Genomic DNA, 27,781 nt, shown 5'->3' on the forward strand with positions numbered 1-27,781 from the left:
ATATAACTATATTAATATATATAATATATATTAATATATATATAACATATAAATATATATATATTTTTTAGAGACAGGGTTTCACTCTGTCACCCACGCCGGAGTGCACTGGTGGCATTCACAGCTTACTGCAGCCTCCACCTCCTGGGCTGAAGTGATCCTCCAGCCTGGGCTTCCCAAGTAGCTGGGACTACAGGCCCACACCATCACACCTGGCTTTTTAAATTTTTTGTAGAGACAGGGTCTCCCTATGTTGCCCAGGCCGGTCTAGAACTCTTGGGCTCCAGTGATCCTCTCATTTAAGCTTCCCAAAGTGCTGGGATTACAGGACTGAGCCATGGCCTATATTTCATTTTAAAACAACGAGGAATGTTTTCCTTCCTCACATCTCAAGCTTGGGGTTGGGATACCAAATCTCTGATATTATCTCAAAGATTTTTTTATAACTAATATCACAATTCCTTTCAGAAACGGCTCCTTAGCCGCTCACACCACAGGTTTTGGTGGCACAGCCTGAGGCTGCACAGACCTGCACTCCAGGTCTTTGCCCTACCCAGAGCAGGATGGCCCTGGCCTTTTTTTTTTTTTTTGAGATGGAGTTTCGCTCTGTCGCCCAGGCTGGAATGCAGTGGCACCATCTCCGCTCACTGCAACCTCTGCTTCCTGGGTTCAAGCGATTCTCCTGCCTCAGCCTCCCGAGTAGCCTGCATTACAGGTGTTAGCCATCACACCCAGCTAATCTTTGTATTTTAAATAGGGACAGGGTTTCATCATTTTGGCCAGGCTGGTCTTGAACTCCTGACCTCAGGTGATCCGCCCGCCTCAGCCTCCCAAAGTGCAGGCGTGAGCCACCGCACCGGGCCTAATAATTTGTATTTCAGTAGAGACGGTGTTTCACTGAGTTGCCCAGGCTGGTCTAGAACTTCTGAGTTTAGGCAATCCGCCACCCTGGGCCTCCCAGGGTGCTAGGGTTACAGGTGTGAGCCACGGCGCCCAGCCCCTAGCCTCATTCTTTGGGCCTCAGTTTCCACCGCCTAAAAGAGCAGCAGGTCTGTGGCACCAGCTCCCTGGGCCCCTCCCGATCCGCGGGTAGCCCCGCCCTGAGGGCGGAGACCGGGAGGAACGGCGCGCTCTGCTCCGCCTCCTGCCGACTCACCGCTGCCCCCTGTGCCCGCGGCGCATGTGCCCGGCACCCCCCACCGGCCCTGGATTCCACTTCCGCTCCCCTCGCGCTGCAGCCGCAGCTGCCTACAGGCCCCGCGCCGCCTCGGGAGTCCATGGCCGGCACGCGCTGGGTACTCGGGGCGCTGCTCCGGGGCTGCGGCTGTAACTGCAGCAGCTGCCAGCGCACCGGCGCCGCCTGCTTGCCCTTCTACTCCGCCGCTGGCTCATTCCCGTCGGGCGTCTCGGGCCGTCGCCGCCTGCTGCTGCTGCTCGGGGCCGCCGCGGCCGCCGCCTCCCAGACGCGTGGCCTCCAGACCGGGCCTGTGCCTCCCGGGAGGCTGGCGGGGCCTTCCCCTGCGGCCACCTCTGCCGCGGCCGTAGCCGCCGCGGCCTACCCTGCCCTCCGTGCCCCTCTGCTGCCGCAGTCGCTGGCGGCGGCCACGGGTCCGACGCGGAGCTACAGCCAGGTACGTGGGCGCCGCGAGGGGCCGGGCGCCGATCCCCTCCCGGGCCGCGCGCACGCGTCCCCGCGACCCTCCGTGTGCGCCTCGCGGGCGCGCCCGGGTATCCTCGGCACGCGCTGCACACCCGCCCCCGTCCTCCTTGTGCTCCTATTGGGCCCCGAAACAAGGGACGCTCTCCCAGGCTTCGGGTTTTCTCCTTGTTTTGTTCTCCCCTCGAGTCTTTGGTCGGTTGGGCAGTGTAAGTGTGGCCGGGGTGAATGTTGAGACCTTGTTTCCTGCCGGGCCCATGGTAGGTTTCGTGAGGCTGCTGACGCCCCCACCCCGCATCCCTCTCGCTTTCTGCCCTCTGGTTATGAAGTCTCGAGGCCGTAGCCCGCCAGAGGGTTGGGAGTTTCCGTGCAGCCCGAGCGCTAGGCCTGGGCGGCCCTCGGCGCCTTTTGGTCGGCCGCGGCTTAGAAGGTGCGCGCACACAGCTGCGTGGGCTGGATTGTAGGGAAGGAGCCTTGTCCCCAGCGCGCTCCGCTCTCTCCTGTCCCCAGGGAAAGACGAGCTGTCCCGGTTTACTGAAGGTCACCTCTGCAACTCCACTCGTACAGAAGGTCTTTTAGGACTGTGTGTCGCCTCGACTGGGAAAGCAATTTGGAGATTTAGATGTTGGGGCGGGGGTGAAGGGGAGGGAGCGTTGAGGGTTGACGACACAACTTGGGGTCCCAGGAATGAATTTACAATGTTTTTGTGTCCTTTTTATATATATATATATATTTTTAAAAAGCCCGTGTGTACTTTAAGAACTCAGATTGCAGATATTTTGTGCCTTGTAGATTAACCTTTCTCTTCTGTTTGTTACGTGACGTCTGGGAAGTGTCTGCACGCTTTTTAACTATCCAGCCCCTGATTCCTTGGGTCATATTTATCTTAATTCAATTTGTACTTCTCCTTTAACTTAGGGAGACTGGGAGGCTAATCAGCATGGCTGTTGTCTGCCAGTGGCTGAGCTCATTGATTTGAATCCTGACCCAATACTTTCCGCTGCCCCTTTTCTGTAAAACCTTGTGACGCTTATGGAATTCTGGAAAAAAGGAGAAAGTTGTCTACAAAAGCACAACAAAACGATCTCTAATAAACCTGTGTGAGCTACCTCCCCCTTTTTTTCCCTATGAAATTGACTGCAGTGATAAAAATCTGTAGAACATCTATTATGTTATTAACTGCTTACATTTATTCCTTAAAATTAAACATAAGTCTTCATGAAAATGATAGGGCCTGGCGCAGTGACTCACGCCTGTAATCCCAGCCCTTTGGGAGGCTGAGGCGGGTGGATCACCTGAGGTCAGGAGTTTGAGACTAGCGTGAGCAACATGGTCAACTCCATCTCTGCTAAAAAATACAAAAAAATTAACCTGACGTGGTGGCGGGCGCCTGTAATCCCAGCTATTCAGGAGGCTGAGACAGGAGAATCACTTGATTCCGGGAGGCAGAGATTGCGGTGAGCAGAGATGCCATTGCACTCTAGCCTGGGTGACAAGAGTGAAACTGTCTCAAAAAAGAAAAAATGATAGTACAAAGATATCTTTGTTCTTAATCCAGTAGAGTGCAAGTCTTAAAACCTGAATTGTCTTCTTAGGTTATGGTTGTAGTGCGTGGTGAATACTTATTAAATTCCTGTTTTTGCTTAATCTGATAAAAGAGACTTTATAAGTCTTTAACCTCACACTGCTGCTGTTGCCTTTTATGATCTTTCCCTTAATCACTTGATCTGGCATACCAGCTGACAGTCTTCCCAAGGCATCCTGCTGTCTTGTTGATTTATCCAGTCCTCATTGTCTTTATTAACTTCCCTTTACCTACCAAGTGAAGGACACACATTAAGCTCAACACTCAAGGCGCTTTGCTATGTGGTACCAACTTCCTTTTGCCAGCTCATCTTCTTTTTCTCCTAATTGTACCCTATAATGTAAACAGATGGAATTAATTGGAATTAATTGCTATTTTTCAGATGGGCCTTTGGTCATACTGCTTCTTTCTCTCACCTTCAAACTGGAATGCCCTTTTATTTATCCCCATCAGAATTACATCCTTCTTTCAAGACCCATGTCATGTCACGTCCTGATTCTTCTGTTAGTGCCATGATTTGAATTCCCGTAGTATTTTTTAATATTAATTATAGCATTCAGCATCTCATCTTGTCTGCTTATCTTATTCTAGATAACTATTTCAGATGTGGGCCAAACACTGTGTGTAGGGGCCATCAAATATTTGTCATATTGTAGGGGGGCCTGTCTTGTGTCGCCTTAACTAAAACACTATTGTTACATGCAATTTGAGGTTGATGAATTTTAAACCCTGAATGAAATTTATGTCCTGTCAAACCTTTAGGATATACCCGTTTACTGCTTTTGAATGTATAATTTAAGCCAAAACAGGATGGGTTAGATTGGTGAAGTTCACTTTTTGCCTCTTAAATAATCTAGAATATTAGTTTGTAGAATAAACATTTTCTAAGTAGAATTTTTTTTTTTTTTTTTACTTTTTTTTACATGTAAATATAACTATATTTACAATTCTCCATTTCCCTTGGAAGGAGTCTAAAACGACTTACCTGGAAGACCTTCCAGCTCTCCCTGAGTATGAAGTGGCCCCATCCAAGTTAGGAGAGGAAGTGGATGATGTCTATCTCATTCGAGCTCAAGGACTGCCCTGGTCATGCACTATAGAAGATGTGCTTAACTTTTTCTCAGGTATGTTTTATGTATGTTTATTTCTTTTTTTTCTTATATTTCTCACAAGCAGATATGTGTGTTTTACATTTGTTATTTTGTCTGAGTAAAAGGTAGTGCCACAAATCTACGTCAGACTATGCTGTTGACTTCCTTTTTGATGGTTAGGAACTGTCTCATTCTGGTTGGTTGCATATACCAGGTGACGCCATGTGTGCTGCTTGTAGTATGTAACAAATGGAAAGACGTTGGGCCGGGGCAGTGGCTCAGGCCTGTAATCCCAGCACTTTGGGAGGCCAAGGTGGGAGGATGGCTTGAGGCCAGGAATTCCATACCATCTTGGGCAACATTGTGAGACTCTTGTCTCAATTTGTGTGTGTGTGTGTGTATGTGTGTGTGTATATATAAAGACTTTGAATTCGACAAAAGTATTTAATGTTAAGACTACATGCTATGATGGAATATTATGCAGCCATAACAAAGAATGGGATTTTGTCCTTTTCAGCAATGTGGGTGGTGCTGGAGATCATTATCCTAAGCAAACTAACATGGAACATTAAATACTGTATGTTCTCACTTGCAAGTGGGAGCTAAACGTGAAAATACATGGACATAAAGAGGGGAACAACAGACACCAGGGCCACCTTGATGGTGGAGGGAGAGGATTAAAAAATACCTACCGGGGCAGGGTGCGGTGGCTCACGCCTGTAATCCCAGCACTTTGGAAGGCCGAAGTGGGTGGATCACGGGGTCAGGAGATCAATACCATCATGGCTAACATGGTGAAACCCTGTCTCTGCTAAAATACAAAAGTTAGCCAGGAGTGGTGGCAGTGCCTGTAATCCCAGCTATTCTGGATGCTAAGGTGGGAGAATCTTTTGAACCTAGGAAGTAGAGGTTGCAGTGAGTCAAGATTGTGCCACTGCACTTCAGCCTGGGAGACAGAGCAAGACTCCCTCTCAAAAACAAACAAAAAAACCTATTGGGAATAATGCTTGCTACCTGGGTAACTAAATGATCTGTAAACCAAACTCCTGTAACACATGGTTTACCTATGTAACAGTCCTGCACATGTACTAAATAAAAGTTAAAAAACAAAACTACATGGTTTAAAAAAATATTTTTTTCTGTGGCATTAATATATACATACCAAAATGCCAAGCCTGTCAGTGGAAATAATGGGATTAAGAGTAGCTCTTCATGTAATACATTTAGAATAGACGATCACTTAGTATCAAGAATACAGTTACCTTAATAGCATGCTTGGAGGGTTTACCTATCTGTGGGATTTTTTTTAGTTTCTGTATCTGACTTTTTTTTTTTTTTTTTTTAAGATGAAGTCTTGTTCTGTTGATCAGGCTGGAGTGCAGTGGCGCAATCTTGGCTCACTGTAACCTCCACCTCCTGAGTTCAAGCAGTTCTCCTGCTTCAGCCTCCCAACTAGCTGGCATTACAGGCATCCGATACCACACCCAGCTAATTTTTTGTATTTTTAGTAGAGATGGGGTTTCACCATGTTGGCCAGGTTGGTCTTGAACTCTTGACCTCAGGTGATCTATCACCTTGGCCTCCCAAAGTGCTATGATTACAGGCATGAGCCACCAAGCCCGTTAATTACTTTTTTTAGCAGCTCCTTGTGGAGAAGGAATAACTCCTAGGCAGTAAGCCAAGAGTGAGCCTGGTCAAATATTTTTTAAAGCCACTTGTCCACTTTCATCCTGGACTTACTCCCATTATAAAAAGTACACAGTTTGAAAAAGGGGAAAAGTCTGGGCGTGGTGGCTCATGCCTGTAATCCCAGCACTTTGGAAGGCTGAGATGAGAGGATTACTTTAGCCCAAGAGTTCAAGACTAGCCTGGGCAATAAAATGAGACCCCCTTTCTATAAAAACAAAACCAAAAAAAGTTAAATTATGGTAATAAAATTATTATTTTGAGAGTTTTGCTCTTCTTGCCCAAGCTGGAGTGCAACGGTTCGATCTCATCTCACTGTAACCTCTGCCTCACGGGTTCAAGCGATTCTCCTGCCTCAGCCTCTCGAGTATCTGGAAGTATAGGTGTGTGCCACCATGCCTGGATAATTTTTTGTATTTTTAGTAGAAACGGGATTTCACCATATTGCTCAGGCTGGCCTCGAACTCCTGACCCCACGTGATCCGCTCACCTTGGCTTCCCAAAGTGCTGGGATTATAGGCATGAGCCGCCGTGCTTGGCCAATAAAATTATTCTTACAGGAAATATTTTAAAGTCCTGTGATATGATTTTAAAGAAAGACATTTATGTGTGAATTAACTATATTTTATTTCCTTAAGTGATTGTGGAAATGTTGGAATAGACATAACGCATTTTGTGTTGGGCCTAGCCTGATTTGCCATTTAATGATCAGGAAGGACATGCTAAGCTTCTGTGCTAAGGTTTGCTTATCTTTTCTACTTGGAATGTTTTAGAGACTACATCCTTATTGGTGTTTGGATGGCTTCAATGATGGGGATTTGTGTAAGGAATATGACACTTGTTTCCTGCTTCATTGTTGGAAAATTGCGTTCTTGTGACTTACCTCATTGAGCTAAAAGTTTGATTTCTGTTGTTAATTGATTTTACTCATACGCTTTTAGACTGCAGAATCCGCAATGGCCAGAATGGAATACATTTCCTCCTAAATAGAGATGGAAAGCGAAGGGGTGATGCCTTAATTGAAATGGAGTCAGAGCAGGATGTGCAGAAAGCCTTAGAGAAGCACCGCATGTACATGGGCCAGCGGTATGTGGAAGGTATGTGAAGTCAGATTCTGGCGTTTTGGGATCATTGCATTAGGCTTTATACTTTTCAAGACAATTTTTTTTTTTGATCCTTAATGAAGTATTTAGATGGTATGAATGTATTATTTTGTAGGTTGTGAAAATAAAACATAAAGAGATAAACTTTCTTATAAAATGAGAATATTGACCAAATTTATCTTTTTTTTTTTTTTTTTTGAGACGGGTTCTCGCTCTGTTGCCAGGTTGGAGTGCAGTGGCGTGATCTCAGCTCACTGCAACCTCTGCTTCAGGGGTTCAAGCAGTTCTCCTGTCTCAGCCTCCAAAGTAGCTGGGACTACAGGCATGTGCCACAATGCCCAGCTAATTTTTGTATTTTTAGTAGAGATGGGGTTTCACCATGTTGGTCTAGCTAGTCTTAAACTCCTGACCTCAGATGGTCCACCTGCCTCGGTATCCCAAAGTGCTGGGATTACAGGCGTGAGCCACCGCGCTTGGTCTACCAATTATCTTACAAGCTTTGAGAATTAAATAAGTTATGCCCGCATAGTAAATATGCAATAAATGTCATTTGTCACCACATGTTCTCACTCATAGGTGGGTGTTGAACAGTGAGAACACATGGGCACAGGGAGGGGAACATCACACACTGGGGTCTGTTGGGGGGTGGGGAGCTAGGGCACAGATAGCGAGGGATGGGGAGGTTGGGGAGGGTTAACACTGGGAGAAATGCCTGATGTAGTTGACGGGGTGGTGGGGGGGATGGAGATAGCACACCACCATGGCATGTGTGTACCTATGCAACAATCCTACAAGATCAGCATATGTACCCCAGAACTTAAAGTACAATAAAAAAAAATGTCATTTGTTATTTTCTATAGAGAAGTGTATAAAGATTAAAATAGTTTTTGAATTCTTGGATACCCTACCAAGTTTTAATGATATATTTTTAAATGGGTTTGTTCCTTTGTTATGTGAATTTTGCATCCCTTTTGTGCTCTTTCTTTGTAGTATATGAGATAAACAATGAAGATGTGGATGCCTTAATGAAGAACCTGCAGGTCAGATCTTCGCCTGTGGTAAATGATGGTGTGGTTCGTTTGAGAGGACTTCCTTATAGTTGCAACGAGAAAGACATTGTAGACTTCTTTGCAGGTACTTTGCAGTTATACTTGGGAACTCATAACCTTTTTCCCCTGTTATCTGCTTCTATATCTTAGATGAGCCTTTTTCTGGGTGACAGCATGCATTTATGTTAGGTTATTTAGGGGAGAGTTCTTCACTTAATTTTCTAATATTTGTAGATTTATGTATGTTTTTGTTCTATCAGATTTTAAGGGGGGATGTCAGATTTCAAAATAATTTCATGAGGGTTTTACTATTGAAAGAAATATCTTCTCATAATAGTGGCTGTATGTGTGAAAGATGATAACAATTTCTATAATTTAAAAGCAGCATCTAATTTCTAGAACCATCAGTAGTGATGTCTGTGATCTCTATTGTCTCCTAGCATATAATTAACAGCAAAATAAACCCACAAAAAACAAAAAACAAAAAAAACAAAAAAAAAAACCTGGTGGGGAGGATTGTATATTTTAGGTGGACTTCTTGGACCTTACATGTTCTGGAAATATAGGTATGTAGGTGTTACTGAATTTTGACTGCATAATTGTTTTCATCCTATCAAGCGTGTATTCAGTTTTGGGACTGGCAAACAGAATAAAAATTTTATTAGTATGTGAATGATGGGGTTAATTCTAAGGGTACTAAAAACCTGCTAGTAACACTAAAATCTTTTGGTGTCCTAGGACTGAATATAGTTGACATTACTTTTGTGATGGACCACAGAGGGAGACGAAAAACAGGGGAAGCCTATGTGCAATTTGAAGAACCAGAAATGGCCAACCAAGCCCTGTTGAAACATAGGGAAGAAATTGGTAATCGGTGAGTAAAGCAGATACTAATGATGAGGCATTGTCACTATGATTTAGAAAAGTGGAGAGAGTACTATAATGAGCCATCAAATGCCCATAATTTAGATTAACAATTTTTTTTTGACTTTTCCTTGTAGAGCAGGAATAACCCATAGATGGTGTACCTGGAGCAGCTAGATTAACACATTTTTAACATCTGTTACATTTGCTTCATCTGTTTTTTTTTTAGTATGCATCTCTAAAGATTTTTAATTGCAATGTTATATCTAACATAGCAATAATATATTATCTAATAATGGTTCATAATCACATTTTCCCAGTCATGCCTAAAATGCTTGTTTTTTTGTTTCTTTTTCTTTTTTTTTTTTTTTTTTTTGCAACGGAGGCTTGCTCTGCCTCCCACGTTCAAGTGATTCTCCTGTCTCAGACTCCAGAATAGCTGGGATTAAAGGCGTGCACCACCACTCCCAGCTAATTTTTGTACTTTTAGTAGAGATGGGATGTAGAACTCCCAGATTCAAGTGATCCACCCACCTCTCCCCCCAAGAAGTGCTGGGATTGCAGGTGTGAGCCATCATACCCAGACAAAATTATCTTTTTATAGTTGGTTTGTTTGAAACAGAATCCAGTTAAGGTCTACACACTGCATTTGATTGTTATCTCTAATTCTCTTGTGTGTGGGGTTTTTTTCTTCTAAGACACAGGGTCTTGTTCTGTTACCCAGGCTGGAGTGCAGTGGCATGATGTTAGCTCACTAGGGCCTTGAATTCCTGGGCTCGAGCAACCTTCTTGCCTCATCCTACCGACTAGCTGGGACTATAGGCATGTGCCACCACACCTGGGTGTGTGTGGATTGGGTCATTCTCCAACCTAGCTAGGACTGTAGGAATTTGCCACCACACCTGGGACGGTGTGTGTGTGTGTAGATGGGCTCTTGTTTTGTTGCCCTGGCTGGCCTCAAACTCATGTGCTCAAGTGGTCCTCCCACTTTGGCCTCCCAAAATCCTGGGATTACAGGTGTGAGCCATTGCACCTGACCACCAATTCTCTTGAACTAGAGTAAATTCCCTTATTCCCTCCCACTTTTAAAAAACAACTGACTTTTGAAGAAATTAGATCAGTTTTCTTATACAGTGTCTCATGTTCACATCACATCAGGATGTACATAATGATAAGTGGACTCATTTGTATTTTAACTTTAATTTTGGAGGTAACAGTTTAAAATGTCAAATGTTAAATCACTATTTTGTTAATTTTCTTTTGCTGTTTTCTGGCCTTTTAAATCAGCTTCTTTGAAATAAAACAGCCATTCCAAAGCCAGTGTATTTCAGGATCTACTGATAGAAGTGGTTCAAAGGTTTTTTTTTGAGACAGGATCTTGCCCTGTCACCCAGGCTAGAGTGCAGTGACACGAACACTGCTCACTCCACCCTTGACCTCTTGAGCTCAAGCAATCCTCCCACCTCAGCTTCCTGTGTAGCTAGTACCACAGGCATGCATCACCATGCCTGGCTAATTTTAGACAGATCTTGCTCTGCTACCCTTGCTGGAGTGCAGTTGTGTGATATAGCTCACTGCAGCCTTGACCTCCTGGGCTCAAGCATTTCTCCCACCTCAGCCTCCCAAGTAACTGGGACTACAGGTGCACGCCTCTACACCCAGCTGATTTTTGTATTTTTTTGGAGAGGGAATATTGCATATTGCCCAAGCAGGTCTCAAACTCCTGAGTTCAAGTGATCCACCTGCCTTAGCCTCCCAGAGTACTGGGATTACAGGTGTGAGCCACTGTATCTGGTCTTCTGGCTAATTAAAAAAAAAAACAACAAAAAAACAACTTTTGTAGAGATGATGTCTCACTTTTTGTTGTCCAGGCTCAAAGGTTTTTTTTTTTTTTTTTTTTTAAAGAAGTGGTGTTCATCTAATCTTTATAGATTTGTAAACACAAATTATTTTTATAACTCTCAGTCTAGAAAGCCATGTTAAGAAAAAGAAAACTGAGCTGGGCATGTTGGCCCATGCCTGTAATCCCAGCGCTTTCGGAGGCTGAAGTGGGAGAATCACTTGAACCCAGGAGTTCAAGAGCAACCTGTGCAACATGGCAGGAACCCATGTCTACAAAAATAAAAAATACAAAAATTAGCATTATGTGGTGGCAAGCAGCAGTGGTCCCAGCTGCTCCGGAGGCTAAGGCAGGAGGATCGCTTGAGCCTAGGGGGTTGAGGCTGCAGTGAGACATGTTCATACCACTGCACTCCAGCCTGGGTGACACCAAGACACCCAAGCTGCAAAAAAAAGAGCTAGTTCCAGAGGCTTGGGTTTAATAGATAGTCTCCTCCACTGTGATAGCAAGTCAGAATTGATACTTAGTTCTTGAATTCTCATTAGCCTTTTAGTGAGGTTCTGCAGAAGTTAGCTCTTCTTTTACTGTGACTTTTAATATTTTATACAGATGTGATTAATTTTCACAGAATTGAATTGCAAGGCTTCAAGAGATTGTTAACCAACTACTTAAAAAATGCTTATGAGATTTTTTTCTGTGTACATGATTAGCTTAAGCATAGGAGTTCTCATGAAGCAAAACAGAGTAGAAGATATTATTAAAACGTATATGAAGAAAAAGTGTTATCTTGGTGTGAAAACTTTAATCAGTAACCTAGTCTGTTTTACATTTTCATGGGCTACTATGTATATCCGTTATTACTTTCCCCCTACCTGTTATCTTTGGACACCTGTGTTTCATAAACTGTTGGAAATATAATATATACATGTTTATAAAGGAGTTCGATATAAAGTTACTTTGCACCATTTGTGCTTGTTCACTTTTGCTTTGACATAGATACATCGAGATATTTCCAAGCAGAAGGAATGAAGTTCGAACACATGTTGGTTCTCATAAGGGAAAGAAAATGGCATCTTCTCCTACTGCTAAGTATATAACTGAGCCAGAAATGGTCTTCGAAGAACACGAAGTAAATGAGGATATTCGACCCATGACAGCTTTTGAAAGTGAGAAAGAAATAGGTAAGTTCCTGCCTCTTCTTGAGACTCATTGGGTCTCTTGAATGTTATGGGTTTTGTTAAATTTTTTTGTTGGGGGGACAGAGTCTTAATCTATCTCCAGGCTGTGGCACGATCTCATCTCACTGTAACCTCTCCTGGGTTCAAGGACTTCTCCTGCCTCAGTCTTCCGAGTAGTTGGGACTATGGGTGTGCGCCACGACGCCGAGCTAATTTTGTATTTTTAGTAGAGACGGGGTTTCACCATGTTGGCCAGGTTGGTCTCGATCTCTTGATCTCATGATCCTCCTGCCTCAACTTCCCAAAGTGCTGGGATTAGAGGCATGAGCCACCGCTCCCAGCCTAAATTTTTTTATGATCATGTTGTATGAAATTGTAAGACTATAGGATAAGGAAATTATGTTAAGGTGTTTATTTGTTTGAGACAGAGTCTTGCTCTGTCACCCAGGCTGGAGTGCAGTGGTGCTATCTTGGCTCACTGCAACCTCCACCTCCCGGGTTCAAGTGATTCTCATGCCTCAGCCTCCGGAGTAGCTGGGACTACAGGCGGGTGCTACCTACAGGTGTACCACCACGCCTGGCTAATTTTTTATGCATTTTTAGTAGAGACGGAGTTTTCCCATGTTGGCCAGGCTGGTCTGGTACTCCTGACTTCAAGTGATCCACCCTCCTCGGCCTCCCAAAGTGCTGGGATTACAGGTGTGAGCCAACACGCTTGGCCTAAAGATTTAATATGTTTTTGAGGATAGTATGTACTTTAAGTATATGCAGAAAGGCTTAATTATTTGTCTAGGCTTTTGATTTAACCATTTTTATTAACTATATCAAAACCTAGATAATAAAAATGTGATAAAAGGAAGTAAATTGTCAATATTTAAATTAAGATGGGGGAAAATTTGGGTAATGAGCAAGAATACTGACTGAAGGAAGAATTTTTTTTTTTTTTTTTTTGAGACAGAGTCTCGCTCCCTCTCTCAGGCTGGAGTGTAGTGGTGTGATCTCAGCTCACTGCAACCTCTGCCTGCTGGGCTCAAGCAAGTCTCCTGCCTCAGCCTCCTGAGTGGCTGGGATTACAGGCACCCACCACCCTGCCAAGCTAATTTTTGTGTTTTTAGTAGAGACAGGGAATAGTCATGTTGGCCAGGCTGGTTTCAGACTCTTGACCTCAGGTGATTGGCCTGCCTCTGCCTTCCAAAGTGCTGGGATTACAGGTGTGAGCCACTGTACCTGGCTGAAGTAAGAATTTTTGTTTGCTTCTGAATTTAATTATTTCTTCGATTCCTGGCCCAAAGCAATATTTGGAGTCTTTTAAGTTTGATAAATAACTTTTTATTATTTTTTTTGAGATGGAGTTTTGCTCTTGTTGCTCAGGCTGGAGTACAATGGTGCGATCTTGGCTCACTGCAACCTCCGCCTCCCGGGTTCAGGCGATTCTCCTGCCTCAGCCCCCCAAGTAGCTGGGATTACAGGCATGCACCACCATGCTTGGCTAATTTTGTATTTTTAGTAGAGACAAGGTTTCTCCAAATTGGTCAGGCTGGTCTCAAACTCCTGACCTCAGGTGATCCACCCACCTTGGCCTCCCAAAGTGCTGGGATTACAGGCATGAGGCACCATGCCTGGTCAATTAATCGTGTGTGTTTGTGTGTGTGTGTGTGTGTGTGTATTTTTTTTTTTTTTGAGACAAGGTCTTGTTCTGTGGTTTATTCTGGAGTGCAGTGGTACAATCATGGGTCACTGCAACCTTGAACTCCTGGGTTCAGACAGTTCTTCCACCCCAGCCTCCTGAGTTGCTGGGACTATAGACATTCATTACCATGCCCAGCTAACTTACTTTCCTTTTTTTTTTTTGTAGAGACAGTGCCTCGCTATGTTGCCTAGGCTGGTCTCGAGCTCCTGGGCTCAAGTGATTCTCTTACTTCAGCCTTCCAAAATGTTGGGGTTACAGGTGTAAGCTACCACGCCCAGCCTTTGTTCTTTTTTTTTTTTTTTTTTTTTTTTTTGTACCTATAATCTAGAAAGTCTCTTTCTAGGGTTTAATTCATAATCATTTTACTTCTCTGTTGTTACAAAAAGGGGTAAGTTCTTAAACTGGTAATGGTCTGAAGCATTCAGTGCTTATAGGTGGTCACGTGATACTTGTTTAGTGGCAGAAATTTCAGATGATTTTGGCTTTTAAAGCCCTTTCTTTACTGGTTCAAGAGGAATTGAGGATTTGGACATAGAAGTCATACCTAATGAGAATCTGTTAATAGCCCTTGAAGCTGTTGTGTTTTAACAGTGCTTTTTGTTCCATCTCTCAGAATTGCCTAAGGAGGTGCCAGAAAAGCTTCCAGAGGCTGCTGATTTTGGAACTACGCCTTGTCTGCATTTTGTCCACATGAGAGGATTACCTTTCCAAGCCAATGCCCAAGACATTATAAACGTGTGTGGCAGTAAGATACCTAATCTCAGTAGTTTTGAATAAAAGTTCTAAAATTGAACTTGTATTAATTTGGGGAAGGTAGAGAAAAAAATATGGTGTTTCTGGATTATCTGGATAGTAAGATGGCATCTTCCTGGTTGCAAGTCTTCCTCATTTTTCTGTAGCTGAAAGAATGGCTTGATATTACTTTTTTTTTTGGTGACAGAGTCTCTTTCTGTCACCCAGGCTACAGTGCAGTGGCATGGACTTGGCTCCCTGCAACCTCTGCCTCCCAGGTTTAAGCATTTCTCCTGCCTCAGTCTCCCAAGTAGCTGTGATCACAGGCATGCGCCACCATGCCTGGCTAATTTTTGTATTTTTAGTAGAGACAGGGTTTCACCATGTTGTCCAGGCTGGTCTTGAACTTCTGAGCTCAAGTGATCCGCTCACCTCGGCCTCCCAAAGTGTTGAGATTGCAGGTGTGAGCCACGGTGCTTGTGGAGAGCAGATATTTGAAATGTAACTTTGAGTTCTGAGGAAAATTAGAAAAGCCAGAAGACATACTGGATATATAAATATATGATTGCTTAAAAAAGGGATTTCCTAAAAACAAATAACGTCAAGTGTATGAATCAAAGTCTGAAAGAAAGATGAAGAGCCACCAGACTTCTAGGTAGGCTTACTTCCATCATGTTCCTCTTGACTGCCTTTGTTTGTTGTTTAGTTTTTCGCTCCACTGAAGCCTGTTAGAATCACCATGGAATACAGCTCCAGTGGGAAGGCCACTGGAGAAGCTGATGTGCACTTTGAGACCCATGAGGATGCTGTTGCAGCGATGCTCAAGGATCGGTCCCACGTTCGTAAGTCCTGCCTGAGGCTTTCGTTGTCATTTTTGATGCTTGTCCTTGCTTACAAATATTTCTTTCTGATTTGGGATTGTAGAATTTTTCCTTGGGAAATTTGTTTTCTTTTAGTACTAGTAAATTAAATATAACAGATAAAACACTATATTATAAAAAAACATTTGTGTACTAATTATCCTGCATATTTCTTTCTTTCTTTCTTGGTCACCCAGGCTGGAGTGCAGTGGGGCAATCTCGGCTCACTGCAGTCTCAGCCTCCTAGGTTCAGGTGATTCTCCTGCCTCAGCCACCTGAGCAGCTGGGATTACAGGTGCCTGCCACCATGCCTGGCTAATTTTTGTATTTTTAGTAGAGACAGGTTTTGCTGTGTTGGTCTCGAACTCTCAAATGATGCACCCGCCTTGACCTCTCAGAGTGCTGGGATTACAGGCATGAGTGACTGCACCCAGCCTGTTTGTCCATTTTACGTTTTGTTTGTTTGTAGTTTTTTGAGACGGAGGCTTGTCTGTTGCTCAGTCAGTAGTGCAGTGGCGTGATCTTGGCTCACTGCAACCTCCGCCTCCGAGGTTCAAGTGGTTCTCCTGCCTCAGCCTCCTGAGTAGCTGGGACTATAGGCATGTGCCACCACACCCGGCTAATTTTTGTATTTTTTGTAGAGATGGGGTATCACTATGTGGGCCAGGCTGGTCTCAAACTCCTGACCTCAGGTGGTTTGGCCTCCCAAAGTGCTAGAATTATAGGCATGAGCCATGGCACCAGACTAAATTTTGTTTTTAATTAGGGAAAGGAAAGGGCAAAGGGTTTGAGTTGCTGTCTTAACTGTGTGAAAAATGGCTGTAATATTTTTCTGCCTTTCAACTTTTTAAACTAATCTTTCTCATTGTCCTCAGATCATAGGTATATTGAACTGTTCCTGAATTCATGTCCAAAAGGAAAATAAGACTTCAGGGGCTCCAGATAATAAGGTAAATTTAAGAGGTACAACTGTGGGCCGGGTGCAGTGACTCATGCCTGTGATCCCAGCACTTTGGAGGCTGAGGCAGGCGGATCACTTGAGGTCAGGAGTTTGAGAACAGCCTGGCCAACGCGGTGAAACCCCATCTCTACTAAAAATACAAAAATTATCTGGGCATGGTGGCAGGCGCCTGTAATCCTAGCTACTCAGGAGGCTGAGGCAGAAGAATCACTTGAACCCAGGAGGCAGAGGTTGCAGTGAGCTGAGATTGCACCACTGTGTTCCAGCTTGGGCAATAGAGCAAGACTCAAAAAAAAGATAGAAGTACAACTGTGGAAATTATTTTCTATTGGTAAACTCATCATCTACTTACTAATTTATAATGTGGTGGAAACCATTCTCTTTTCATTTCTCAAATTTTTTTAGGGACCAGGTCTTGCTCTGTTGCCCAGGCTAGCAGTGGTTCAATCATAGCTCACTGCAGCTTCAGCCTTCTAGGCTCAGGCGATTCTCTCACTTCAGCCTCCCAAGTAGCTGGGACTACAGGTGTGTGCTACTGTGTCTAGCTAATTTTTAAATTTTTTGTGAAGATGGGGGTCTCACTATGTTGACTAGGCTGGTCTTGAACTTCTGGTCTTAGGTTATCTTGCTGCCTTTGCCTTCCAAAGTGTTGGAATTAGAATGAGCCACTCCATTTTGGTACCATTCCTTTTAATAAAGATAAAACTAATCATGATAATTAAAGTGTCAATATAAGGAATGAAATTTTTTTTTTTTTTTTTTTTCATTTTCATTTTTATTTGAGACAGTGTCTTGCTCTTTTGAGCAGACTGGATTGCAGTGGTGCAGTCTTGGCTCACTGCAACCTCTGCCTTCCAGGTTCAAGTGATTCTCCTGCCCCAGCCTCCTGAGTAGCTGGGATTACAGGCGCCCACCACGATGCCTGGCTAATTTTAAAAATATTTTTAGTAGAATTGGGATTTCACCATGTTGGCCAGGCTGGTCTTGAACTAACTCCTTGCCTTGAGTGATTCACCGGCCTCATCTTCCCAGAGTGCTGGGATTACAGGTGTAAGCCACTGTGCACAGCTAGAATTCCTTACAGTTTGATTTGTGTAGTAGCTTTGAGCATTATCTCCATACAGAATTTTTATGCATGATTTCTAACATCCATTGTGCCATGTGCCAAAAAATAGTTGAGCCACCTTTAGTGGCTATAAATCGTAATAGACTGAATATGTGACTTGCATTAGCTTTTTTCCCCCCACTTAAACACATTTTTTCAGGTTTTTTGTTTTTTTGCTTTTTTTGAGACGGAATCTCACTCTTTTTGCCCAGGCTGGAGTGCAGTGGCACAATCTCAGCTCACTGCAACCTCTGCCTCCTGGGTTCAAGCTTCTTTTGCCTCAGCCTCCCGAATAGCTGGGGTTACAGGCACCGGCCACCATGTCTGGCTAATTTTTTTATTTTTAGTAGGGACAGGGTTTCACCATGTTGTCCAGGCTGGTCTCAAATTTGTGACATCAAGTGATCTGCTAGCCTCAGCCTCGTGCTGGGAGCCACCCAAAGGTGAGAGCCACCATTCCCAGCCTGTTTTAAGGTATTTTTATAAGAATACATGTGGAACCAGAGTGTGTCATCCGTATATACACAGTTAATGTGTCACTGTTTGATTTTCCTAAAATGGCTTTTTTTTTTTGCCTTAGGAAGTGCATAATTTTATAGTGTTAATTTACCTGTGAGATTTGCTAAATATGTCTTAATATCCTTTCCCTTGATTAAATATATGGTGTCTTTTTTCCCATAAAGTATTTTAATTACTGTTGCATTGCAGTCACCTTTCTACATGTAATGGTTCATTCTTTTGATACACTGAACTGTAATGATTTCTTGAAAACACATGGGGCCAGGAGGGCAGATCACCTGAGGTCAGTAGTTAAGACCAGCCTGGCCAACATGGTGAAACTCTGACTGTACTAGAAATACAAAAATTAGCTGGGTGTGGTGGTGCACCCTGTAGTTCAGCCACATGGAAGGGCGAAGGACAATCACTTGAATCTGGGAGGTGGAGGTTGCAGTAACCAAGATTTTGCCACTTCACTCAAGCCAGCCTGGATGACAGAATGAAATTCCATCTCAAAAAACAAACCAAAAAAATGGGCATTCTGTTTCTGTATCGTACTCTATTACTATTTTTGGATATGAATTCCCACAGTTCTGTGATGTTAAGTATTTATAATAGCCTAAATCTATTTAAAATATATTCTGAAACTCTGTTTTTTTATGCCAGGCTGTAAACACTAATGCCTAACTAGTTTTTTCTCATTTTAACTTGGTTTATCAGATAAATTGCACAAAATTTGAACTCGCGATTTTAAATGGTATGGGAATGTGTGCCATCCTTTTTCATCTTGAGTAAATGTGCAACCTTTTTTTTTGTTTTTTAGAATGAAGCCAGAAGCATTTCATTTGCACATCTTTCTTGGACATGGGATGTACAGTTCCAGTTTATTAGCAGTAACTGCTGGGGAATTGATTTTGGTGTTTTGGGTTAATTGCTTCTAAGAAAAATTTCATAATGGACTGTTTAGAAGAAGAAATGAAAGATCCAGTTTGGGCTTATGAAATAAACCACAAATTAAAACTTTATTGTTTAAACTGTCCAGTATCTGATTTTAAAATATGGTCTTTATTTTATATGATTGGACAGTTTGTTTTCATAGGTGGTATGTTATCCATTGTAAAGACTACGTATTTTTATTCAGCAGTATTCCTTAAATTCTTTCATTTAAAAAATAATACTTTTTTTTTTTTTTTTTTTGCCTGTGAATTGAGTGCTCTGATGTAAAAATTCTCATGGAGTGAAACAGTGATTTATTTTAACCAAACATTCACCAAAGCAAAGAAAGGTTTCTGACCTTTGAACTGGTATGGTTTGGTAGAATAGTTTTAAATTTTGCTGTATTTGATTACTTAGGAATTTTTAAAAAACCAAAAATAAATATCACAGCTTAATGAGTGTAAATGGCAATTTGGCAGTTTTATGTCTTTAGAAATGTTTTGCCTTTCTAAGCCTTGTGCTAAAGGTGTTTAATGTTGGTGCCTATCTACTTAAGGGGCATTCTAGTCTTAAAAGTTGTCTGAACTGTCCCTCCCTGGCTTTTTTGTTTTGGGGTAAATCTAAAGGTGTTTGTTAGTCTCAAAACTGTGAAGTGACATGTCAGAACAGTCCAGACTGGTGAGAAAATTAATGGCTTCACTTGAATTTAAACCAGCTCTAGATAGGAAACAATCAGTCTCCTCATTTGCTTTTACAGTGGAGTAGCACATCCCATATTTTAGAACAAGTAGGGGTGCCTTGCTTAAATAAAAATAGCATTTGATGTATAATTGTGTGAAGGGTTTATGGATAAAGCTGTACTTCTGTCACAGTGTGGCAGTACATTCTGCTTTAATATTAAACAGTTTGTTACTTAAATATTGGACAAAATGGCTGGCTTCAAAATGTAGTCATTAATAAACTAACTTTATGTGCACCTGTGTAGGAGAATCAAAATCCTGTGTACTTACTTTGCCTTGTGCCTGTTCTCAGGGTGACGACTGCCACCAGGAGATGCAATTCTAGTTCTTAAAATTAAATTTGCCCAGATTTCTGAGAGGTGATAGTCTGGAAGAGAGACTGTGTCTTCTCTTATTTAATACATAACCATCTTTGATTACCAGCTAAGATGCGAAATCACTGTACTGTAAGTAGTCAATAAATGAGGATTTGTTCAGGCTGAAGATTACCTAAGAGTATTTATTATTGGAGTGTGTGTCACTGAATATATTATTATCTCAAGTACTCGTATATTAATATAAGAAGAAGTGGTTAATTTTCGTGTGTGTGTTCTTTTAAATCCTGTGAACGTGACTTAACCAGCTTCATATCAGTAGTACTACTTAGATGGAAATGTGTTTTCATATATGCTCGAATGTGCCAAGCTATGAGAACTGGTATCTCTAGTTGTATGAATTGTTTAGAACGTGATGTTTGTTTCTCTCTTTCACATTTGGTATCTAATTTGCTGTGGAAAAGATCTGTGGGGTCTTTCGTGATTGGGGTAGTGAAGAATTCATTTGCAGTTGTTTGAAGCTAATGAGTTTTATTTACACATCTTGGAAAAGAATGAAAGCAAAAGCATTAAAATGCTATATGATGGGTAAGGTTGAAAGGATGTATCTTCTTGCCACACTACAGGCTGAATTTTCTGTACAAAAGGTGGCCATTATTGGGAAGTCCATCTTATGTATTTGCTCTCTTTTGTTTTTGTTAATAATCTAGGCTAGTAAATGATTGCTAAGGTTAATGTAGTTACTGGGAAAGGAAGAGAAACACATAACAGAGTAAAAGTAATCTTATTTCCATGCAAGTGGAAGACACTTCTGTCTCCCTACATTTGGAAGACTGTGTTATGCATCACTGTTTGCTATTGAAGGAGGCAGTGATGGTGAATTTCCCTCTTTTGTTTGGGTTCCTTATGTCTATAACTTCCCTTGTGGTAAAACTATCAAGAAGAATGGTGGGACTGGGGTATATGGTCAGTGCTCATACCCTGCTTTAGCCTGGCTACTTCTAAGGAGCTGCAAGGGGGAAATGGCATTTGCATTACTAAACACCCTAAAGGTCATTTTCTGTTAGTATTTAAAATCTTTTCTCGTTCTTTTTGAATGATTATGTGGCATGAATTGTCTTCAATCTTTTGCTATTGTAATGCCAAAGTGAATTACCTTGTATAAGCTTATATAATCTTGTGCATACATACATTTCTCTGTAGGATAAACGGTAAGATTATGTGCACTTACATTTTATATCTAAAATTAAATTTATATCTAAAGTTGTTTGTCCCAATAATGCAAATGCCATTTCCCCATAGCCTCACCAACGTAACAAATTAGCAATCTATTCTTTGTCAATCTGACACATTAAAAAAATACGAAAAAAAAATAGGATTCTTTTATAAGGTAGCCTTTCTTCATTTGGATTTCCTTTTTTTTTTTGAGATGGAGTCTCGCTCTGTCACTCAGGCTGGAGTGCAGTGGCGCAGTCTTGACTCACTGCAACCTCCACCTCCTGGGTTCAAGCAATTCTCCTGCCTCAGCCTCTTGAGTAGCTGGGATTGCAGGCACCTTCCACAACACCCAGCTAACTTTTAGTAGAGATGGGGTTTCAACATGTTGGCCAGACTGATCTAGAACTCCTGGCCTCATGTGATCTGCTTGCCTCGGCCTCCCAAATACTGGGATTGCAGGTGTGAACTACCATGTTCAGCCAATTTTTTTTGTAGTTTTAGTAGAGAGAGGGTTTTGCCATATTGGTTAGACTGGTCTCGAACTCCTGACCTCAGGTGATTCACCCACCTCAGCTTCCCAAAGTGCTGGGATTACAGGCATGAGCCACTGTGCCCAGCCCTGTTTTTTTCTTGAGATAGGGTCTCTGTTGCCCAGGCTGGAATGTAGGGGTGCAATTATGGCTCCCTGCAATCTCCACCTCCTGTGCCCCAGTGATGCTTCCACCTCAGCTTCCCCAATAACTGGCACCACTGGCATATACCATCACACCTGGCTTTTTTTTTTTTTTGTAGAGATGGGATTTTGCCATGTTGCCCAGGCTGGACTCAAAGTAGTCTGCTCACCTCAGATTCCCAAAAGTGCTGGGATTACAGATGTGAGCCACTGTACCTGGCCTGGATTTTCTTGTCTATGAACTGTCTTCATATTCCTTTCTCATTTTTCTTTAAAAAAAAAAAAAACAACACACAAAACCCTTTATTATAGGACATTTCAAACATACAGAAATAGAATAATAAACCTATATAACCATCAATAATCAACTTGTGGTCAGTCCTGTTTCATCTCTAGTTCCAGTCCACTTTTCAATTTTAAAGCAAATCTAGACAGTATTTCATATGTAAATATTTCATCATGCAGCTCTAAAAAAAATTTAAAATTATTCCTAATAGTAATAATTTGTTGTCACCAATTACCTATGATTTGAAATGTTATTTTTTTAAAAGTAGATTTGAATCAGCATCCAAACAGTCCGTACATTGCAATTGGGTTATAGGTGTAATTTTACCTGCAACATTTTTATATAAAAAATTTCAAGCATGCAGAAAAGGTGAAGCCAATACTCATCCCTTAGATTCTACAAGTAGCATTTTGCCATGCTTTATCACATACCTGTCTCCTGCAGGCTCATCTTTTTTTCTATATGCATGTCTAAGTAAGTTATAGACATTTCTTTCTTTTAATCCTTTCAACATACATGTCATTGGAGTTATTTGTTTTTGAGACAGTTGCTTTGTCACCCGGGCTGGAGTGCAGTGGCATGGTCTCCACTCACTACAACCTCCGCCTCCCAGGTTCAAGCAATTTTTGTGACTTAGCTTCCCTAGTAGCTGGGGTTACAGATGTGCACCACCATGCCTGGCTAATTTTTGTATTTTTAGTAGAGATGGGGTTTCACCATGTTGGCCAGGTTGGTCTTGAACTCTTGGCTTCCATTGACTTGCCTGCCTCGGCCTCCCAAAGTGCTGGGGTTACAGGCATGAGCCACTGCACCCAGCCGTAGCTGGGGTTTTTTGAGGGAGATTTGCAGTAAGGTGAATAAATGTTGTCTATCATTTGATGAGTTTTTTGTTTTTGTTTTTGTTTATTTTTTTTTTTTAGATGAAGTCTTGCTGTATCACCCAGGCTAGAGTGCAGTGCCCTGGTCTCGGCTCACTGCCACCTCCACCTCCTAGGCTAAGGGATTCTCCTGCCTTAAGAGTAGCTGGGATTACATGGGTGCCCACCACCATGCCCAGCTAATTTTTTCTATTATTATTATTATTTTTTTGAAACGAAGTCTCTCTGTCGCCCAGGCTAGAGTGCAGTGACTTGATCTTGGCTGATTGCAACCTCTACCTCCCAGGTTCCAGCCATTCTCCTGCCTCAGCCTCCCTAGTAGCTGGGACGACAGGTGCCTGCCACCATGCCTGGCTAATTTTTGTATTTTTTATTAGAGGGGGAGATTTCACCATATTGGGCAGGTTGGTCTCGGACTCCTCACCTTGTGATCCTCAGCCTCCCAAAGTGCTGGGATTATAGGCGTGAGCCACTGCACCTGGCTCTAATTTTGTGTTTTTATTTGAGACAGGGTTTTGCCATGTTGGCCAGGCTGGTCTCAAACTCCTGACATCAAGTGATTGTCCTGCGTATGCCTCCCAGAGTGCTGGGATTACAGGTGTGAGCCACTGCACCCAGCCTCATTTGATGAGTTTTGATGTAAAAGCGTGTAACCGAAACCCCTAAGTTTGGAGTATTTGTATTACATCTGAATTTTTCCACCTGGTCAATTCCTGCACCTTTCTCTCCTGTCCCTTCTTCCCTCCCCTGGCAGCTACTGTTAGGATTTTGTTCACTGTAGGTTTATTTTGCCTATTCTAGAACTTCATATAATGAACTCATTCATACAGGATGTATTTTGTAAGTTCATTTTACTCAGCATGTTTGGATATTCATCTGTGTGTTTAAGCTTCATTCCTTTTTATGGCTGAGCAGTATTCTGTGTTTGAATATGCCACATTTTAACGTTTCGCCTGTTTGGTGAACAACTGATGAACAATGGGCTGTTTCTAGTTTGGGGCTATCATGAATAAAGTTGATATGAACATGTTGTACAACCTTTTTGTGAACCTACATTTTAATATAATTTGAATAAGCATTTAGGAGTGAGAATATCCTGAGTTGAAGTATTTTAAATTTTGCTAGAAGGTGATAGACTTTCTTAAATGGTCATCCTGTTTTACATTCCCAGAGTTCTGGTAGGTCCACCTCCTTATCATTTGCTGTTGTCAGGTCTATAATTTTAGCAATTGTATCTGTAGTTGTATCTTCTGGTTTTAATTTGCTTTCCCTGACAATGAATAGTACTTTTTCATACACTTCCTACCCATTCAGATATCTTTAGTGAAGTTGAAGTGTCTGTTTCTTCTCTTACTCGGGATGTTTTGCCATCCATTTATTTTTTCCTTATTTGCTGAAGAAATAAGATTCCCCTGTAGGTTTCCATAATCTGAATTTGGCTGATTGCCTTTGTGTGATGTTGTTTAGTAACTGCTTTTCTATTGGCTTTGGTCTTTTAACTAATCTGCAGGAGCATTTTGTTCCTATAGTGAACTTGAAATGCCTTTTACCCTCAGATTGTCCTCTGTTGGCTCATCATGGCAGAAATTATTTTTACAAGGCTGAAGTCTTACAGCTCCCCCTTTATAGTTTCTAGGTTTTATGTTAACATTAGAACATCTCAGTGAATGATTCTGAAAGCACCTGGGGTTAAAGCATGAAGGTGTATAAACAAAGTAGACTCTAGCATATGGATGGACTCATTGAAGGTCATGATATGTTTAAAAATCTTAATTTGAAGCACACAGGCAGAACCTAACAGGTTTATCCAAAGGCTTGTGATTTGAAAACATAACTGGTTGTAATGGAAATAAAGAGGTTCTGAACCTTTCCTTCTGCTGCTTAACAAGATGGCAGATGTTTGGGAATAAAGACCAAAGGCTAGGGAGACTAAGTTATTTACAGTTTCAAATGGACTGGCTATTTATTCATTCATTTCTTGCCTCCTCAAGCAAGCAAGATGGGGCCAAGCACCGTGGCTCACACCTGTAATTCTAGCACTTTGGGAGGCTGAGGCAGATGGATCATTAGAGCTTAGAAGTTCGATACCAGCCTGGGCAACATGGTGAAACCCATCTCTATCAAATGTGCAAAAACTAGCTGGCCATGGTGGCTCACGCCTGTAGTCCTAGCTACTGGGGAGGCTGAAGGGGGCGTATCACTGGAGCCTGGAAAGTGGAAGCTGAGATCACACTGATTACGCCACTGCGCTGCAGCCTGGGTGACATCAAGACCCTGTCCAAGGATTAAAAAAAAAAAAAAAAAATAAAAAAAAAAAAAAAAAAAAAAAAAAAAAAAAAAAAAAAAAAAAGTAAATTGGGGAATACAAGTAATATGCTAGAAGAACATAGATTTTGTGATAATGTTGTAGTTGAATATGAATTATACTTTATTTTTTCTTAACTTTACCTTCTGCTAGCTCACTCCCTGAATGATACTTTTTGCCATAAAACAGGACTCCAGAATGCTGTCATGACTGCTTCCTGGAGACTTGTGCAGGTTTTTCATTCTGCTTGCCCTTGCCCTTTGGAAGCCTGAGTTACCTCTTCTTTACTATGCTTAATTATTAAGTCTTAGGGATCTGATATCCTCAGTGATGCTTACAACTATTGCTGGTTCTTTTTTTTTTTTTTTTTTTTTTTAAAAAAAAAAAAAAAACATGGTCTCACTCTGTCGCCCAGGTTGGAGTGCAGTGGTGCAATCCTGACTCACTGTAAACTTCGCCTCCCTGGTTCAAGTGATTCTCCTGTTTCAGCCTCCTGAGTAGCTGGGATTACAGGTGTGCATCACCACACCCAGCTAATTTTTGTGTTTTTAGTAGGGACAGAGTTTCACTATGTTGACCAGGCTGGTCTCAAACTCCTGGCCTCAAGTGATCTGCCCACCTTGGCCTCCCAAAGTACTGGGATTACAGGTGTGAGCCACCACTCCCAGTCTACAGGTTCTATTTTTAAATGAATTTTACATTTCAAGACAATTCACTGACTAAAGTTTGTGCCACTTATTCTAGGTATAGAAATTGTGCTCGTAAGATAGCATGGTTTCTGATTTGGTATATTAACTGACATGCTTAACAAAAATCTTTATACCAAAGTAGTGTTTAACATCAAAATTAACCTGTCCTCAGCATGGGAGACCTCAGTCATCAATGACAGTTCTCAAACCAGCTAATGTCTTAGCATTATTAAGATTTGATTTGGGAGAACATTTTGAATAATAGGCTAAGTTAATTTGAAAGAAGTTTTACTGTAAATCAAAACAGAACCACTTAACTACTGAAATATAATTGTTTAAAAGGGCCCCCATTTTTTGGTGAACAAAGCTGAAATGAGGCTGTAGTGGACAGCCTCCTTTCACAGAATGATTAAATCTTCTTTAACCATTTCATTATATGTTTTTATAATTTGACTTATAAATAGTGAATTAACTAAAGACTCTCATAGTTCCAGTCTCCTTATCAATCTTAAAAGACTTGGAGTCTATTTGGAAATAAAGAAGCACTCAAACTGCATTGATGAGTTCAGTCAGGTTCTATTAGGTTAGACTTATGCTTGCTTTGGGTATGAAAGCACATTTTTTTCATACATAAATTTTATTTTAGAATAGTTTTAGATTTACACAGACATTGCAAAAATAGTACAGAGTGCCTGTATACACCTCACCCACCTGTACACCTGTTGTTGCTATCTTAGTACAAGATATTTGTCACAACTAAGGTACCCAACTTTTGTACATTACTATTTACTAAATCCCACAGTTCAGATCTTTAGTTTTTTTCCTAATATTCTTTTCATTCCAGGATCCCGCAATTACATTCAGTTATGTCCCTTTAGCCACCTAAGATGTTTCTGTTTTTAATAACTTCAGATTCTCAGCATTTTAATTTTTTTTCCACATCAGATGGGTAATGTGCTGATGTTGTAACAAGGTGTGAAGGAAACACATCTCACACAGAAGTGTGAAAGCCCAGTCATCATGAACTACAGAAGGATCTCAGACCTGTTTTTGATGACCATGACAATTTTAAGGAGTACTAGTTGGTTTTGTGACATGTCCGTTAAGTAAGGTTTTCTGAATGTTTTCCTTCTGGTCTTGGGAGGAAGACCACAAAGGGGCATTCTCATCACATCAAGGGTACATGTTATTAATATGACTTATCACTGATAATATTGATACAAATTTTGGTCACCTGGCCAAGATAGTGTTTGCCAAGTTGCTGTAAAAATTTTTTTTTTCCTCTTCACATATTGCGCTCTTTAAGTTACTAAGCACAATCCATACTCGAAAAGTGGGGAGTTAATCTCCATCTCCTTGAAGGGGGAGTGTCTACATAATTATTTGGGCTTTTTCTGTATAGGAGAGATGCCACCTCTCATTCATCAGGTCATTTACATAAATGTGGACTCATGGGTACTTTATCCTTTGGGTTATAATCCTATTCTGCATTATTTACTTTGTTGCTGAGATTCGTTTCATCTTTGGCCACTGAGGGTTCTTTCAGTTGGCTTCTGTCTCCCTTTCACATGTCTACATCCTTGTTTGTGGAATAATACTTTCTGGCACTACAATATGCCCTAGACCAAGAATCAGCCATTTCTCTAGGGAGCCCTGATTCCTTTTCTTGGAGAATGGTATTAGAAAAGAAGACCTGGGCATTGGATGTACTCATTGCTACTGGGGTGTCTGCTGCTAGGCCTTCCCAGTAAACAGATATATGCATGTGTAATAACCCAAATGTACATACATAATTGTAATTTCTGAATTCTTCTGGAAAGCACAATTTTTAAAACTGATAAAA

At 41.7% G+C, this 27,781-nt stretch overlaps 1 protein-coding gene and 1 pseudogene across 2 annotated transcripts; one reads left to right on the plus strand and one right to left on the minus strand.

Annotated features, from left to right (window-relative positions):
- Positions 1-1,172: 1,172 nt before the first annotated feature.
- GRSF1 (G-rich RNA sequence binding factor 1) lies at positions 1,173-18,951 on the plus strand. Of its 2 annotated transcripts, none has more exons than XM_017501637.2 (10): positions 1,173-1,631; positions 4,210-4,366; positions 6,961-7,116; positions 8,113-8,256; positions 8,910-9,045; positions 11,872-12,056; positions 14,357-14,478; positions 15,182-15,317; positions 16,211-16,285; positions 18,723-18,951. In XM_017501637.2, the coding sequence occupies exons 1-9, from the start codon at positions 1,278-1,280 to the stop codon at positions 16,258-16,260; spliced, it is 1,440 nt and encodes a 479-aa protein (XP_017357126.1). In that variant the 5' UTR covers positions 1,173-1,277; the 3' UTR covers positions 16,261-16,285; positions 18,723-18,951. The 2 variants fall into 2 exon arrangements, with proteins under 2 accessions (XP_017357126.1, XP_037584833.1); XM_037728905.1 differs by lacking the exon at positions 1,173-1,631 and adding an exon at positions 1,748-1,917.
- Positions 18,952-26,877: 7,926 nt separating this feature from the next.
- Positions 26,878-26,975, minus strand: LOC119467390 (annotated as a pseudogene).
- Between the last annotated feature and the right edge of the window lie 806 nt (positions 26,976-27,781).

Source organism: Cebus imitator, unplaced genomic scaffold (genome assembly GCF_001604975.1).
Source record: "Cebus imitator isolate Cc_AM_T3 unplaced genomic scaffold, Cebus_imitator-1.0 Scaffold283, whole genome shotgun sequence".
In the NCBI taxonomy this organism is placed as follows: Eukaryota; Metazoa; Chordata; class Mammalia; order Primates; family Cebidae; genus Cebus; species Cebus imitator.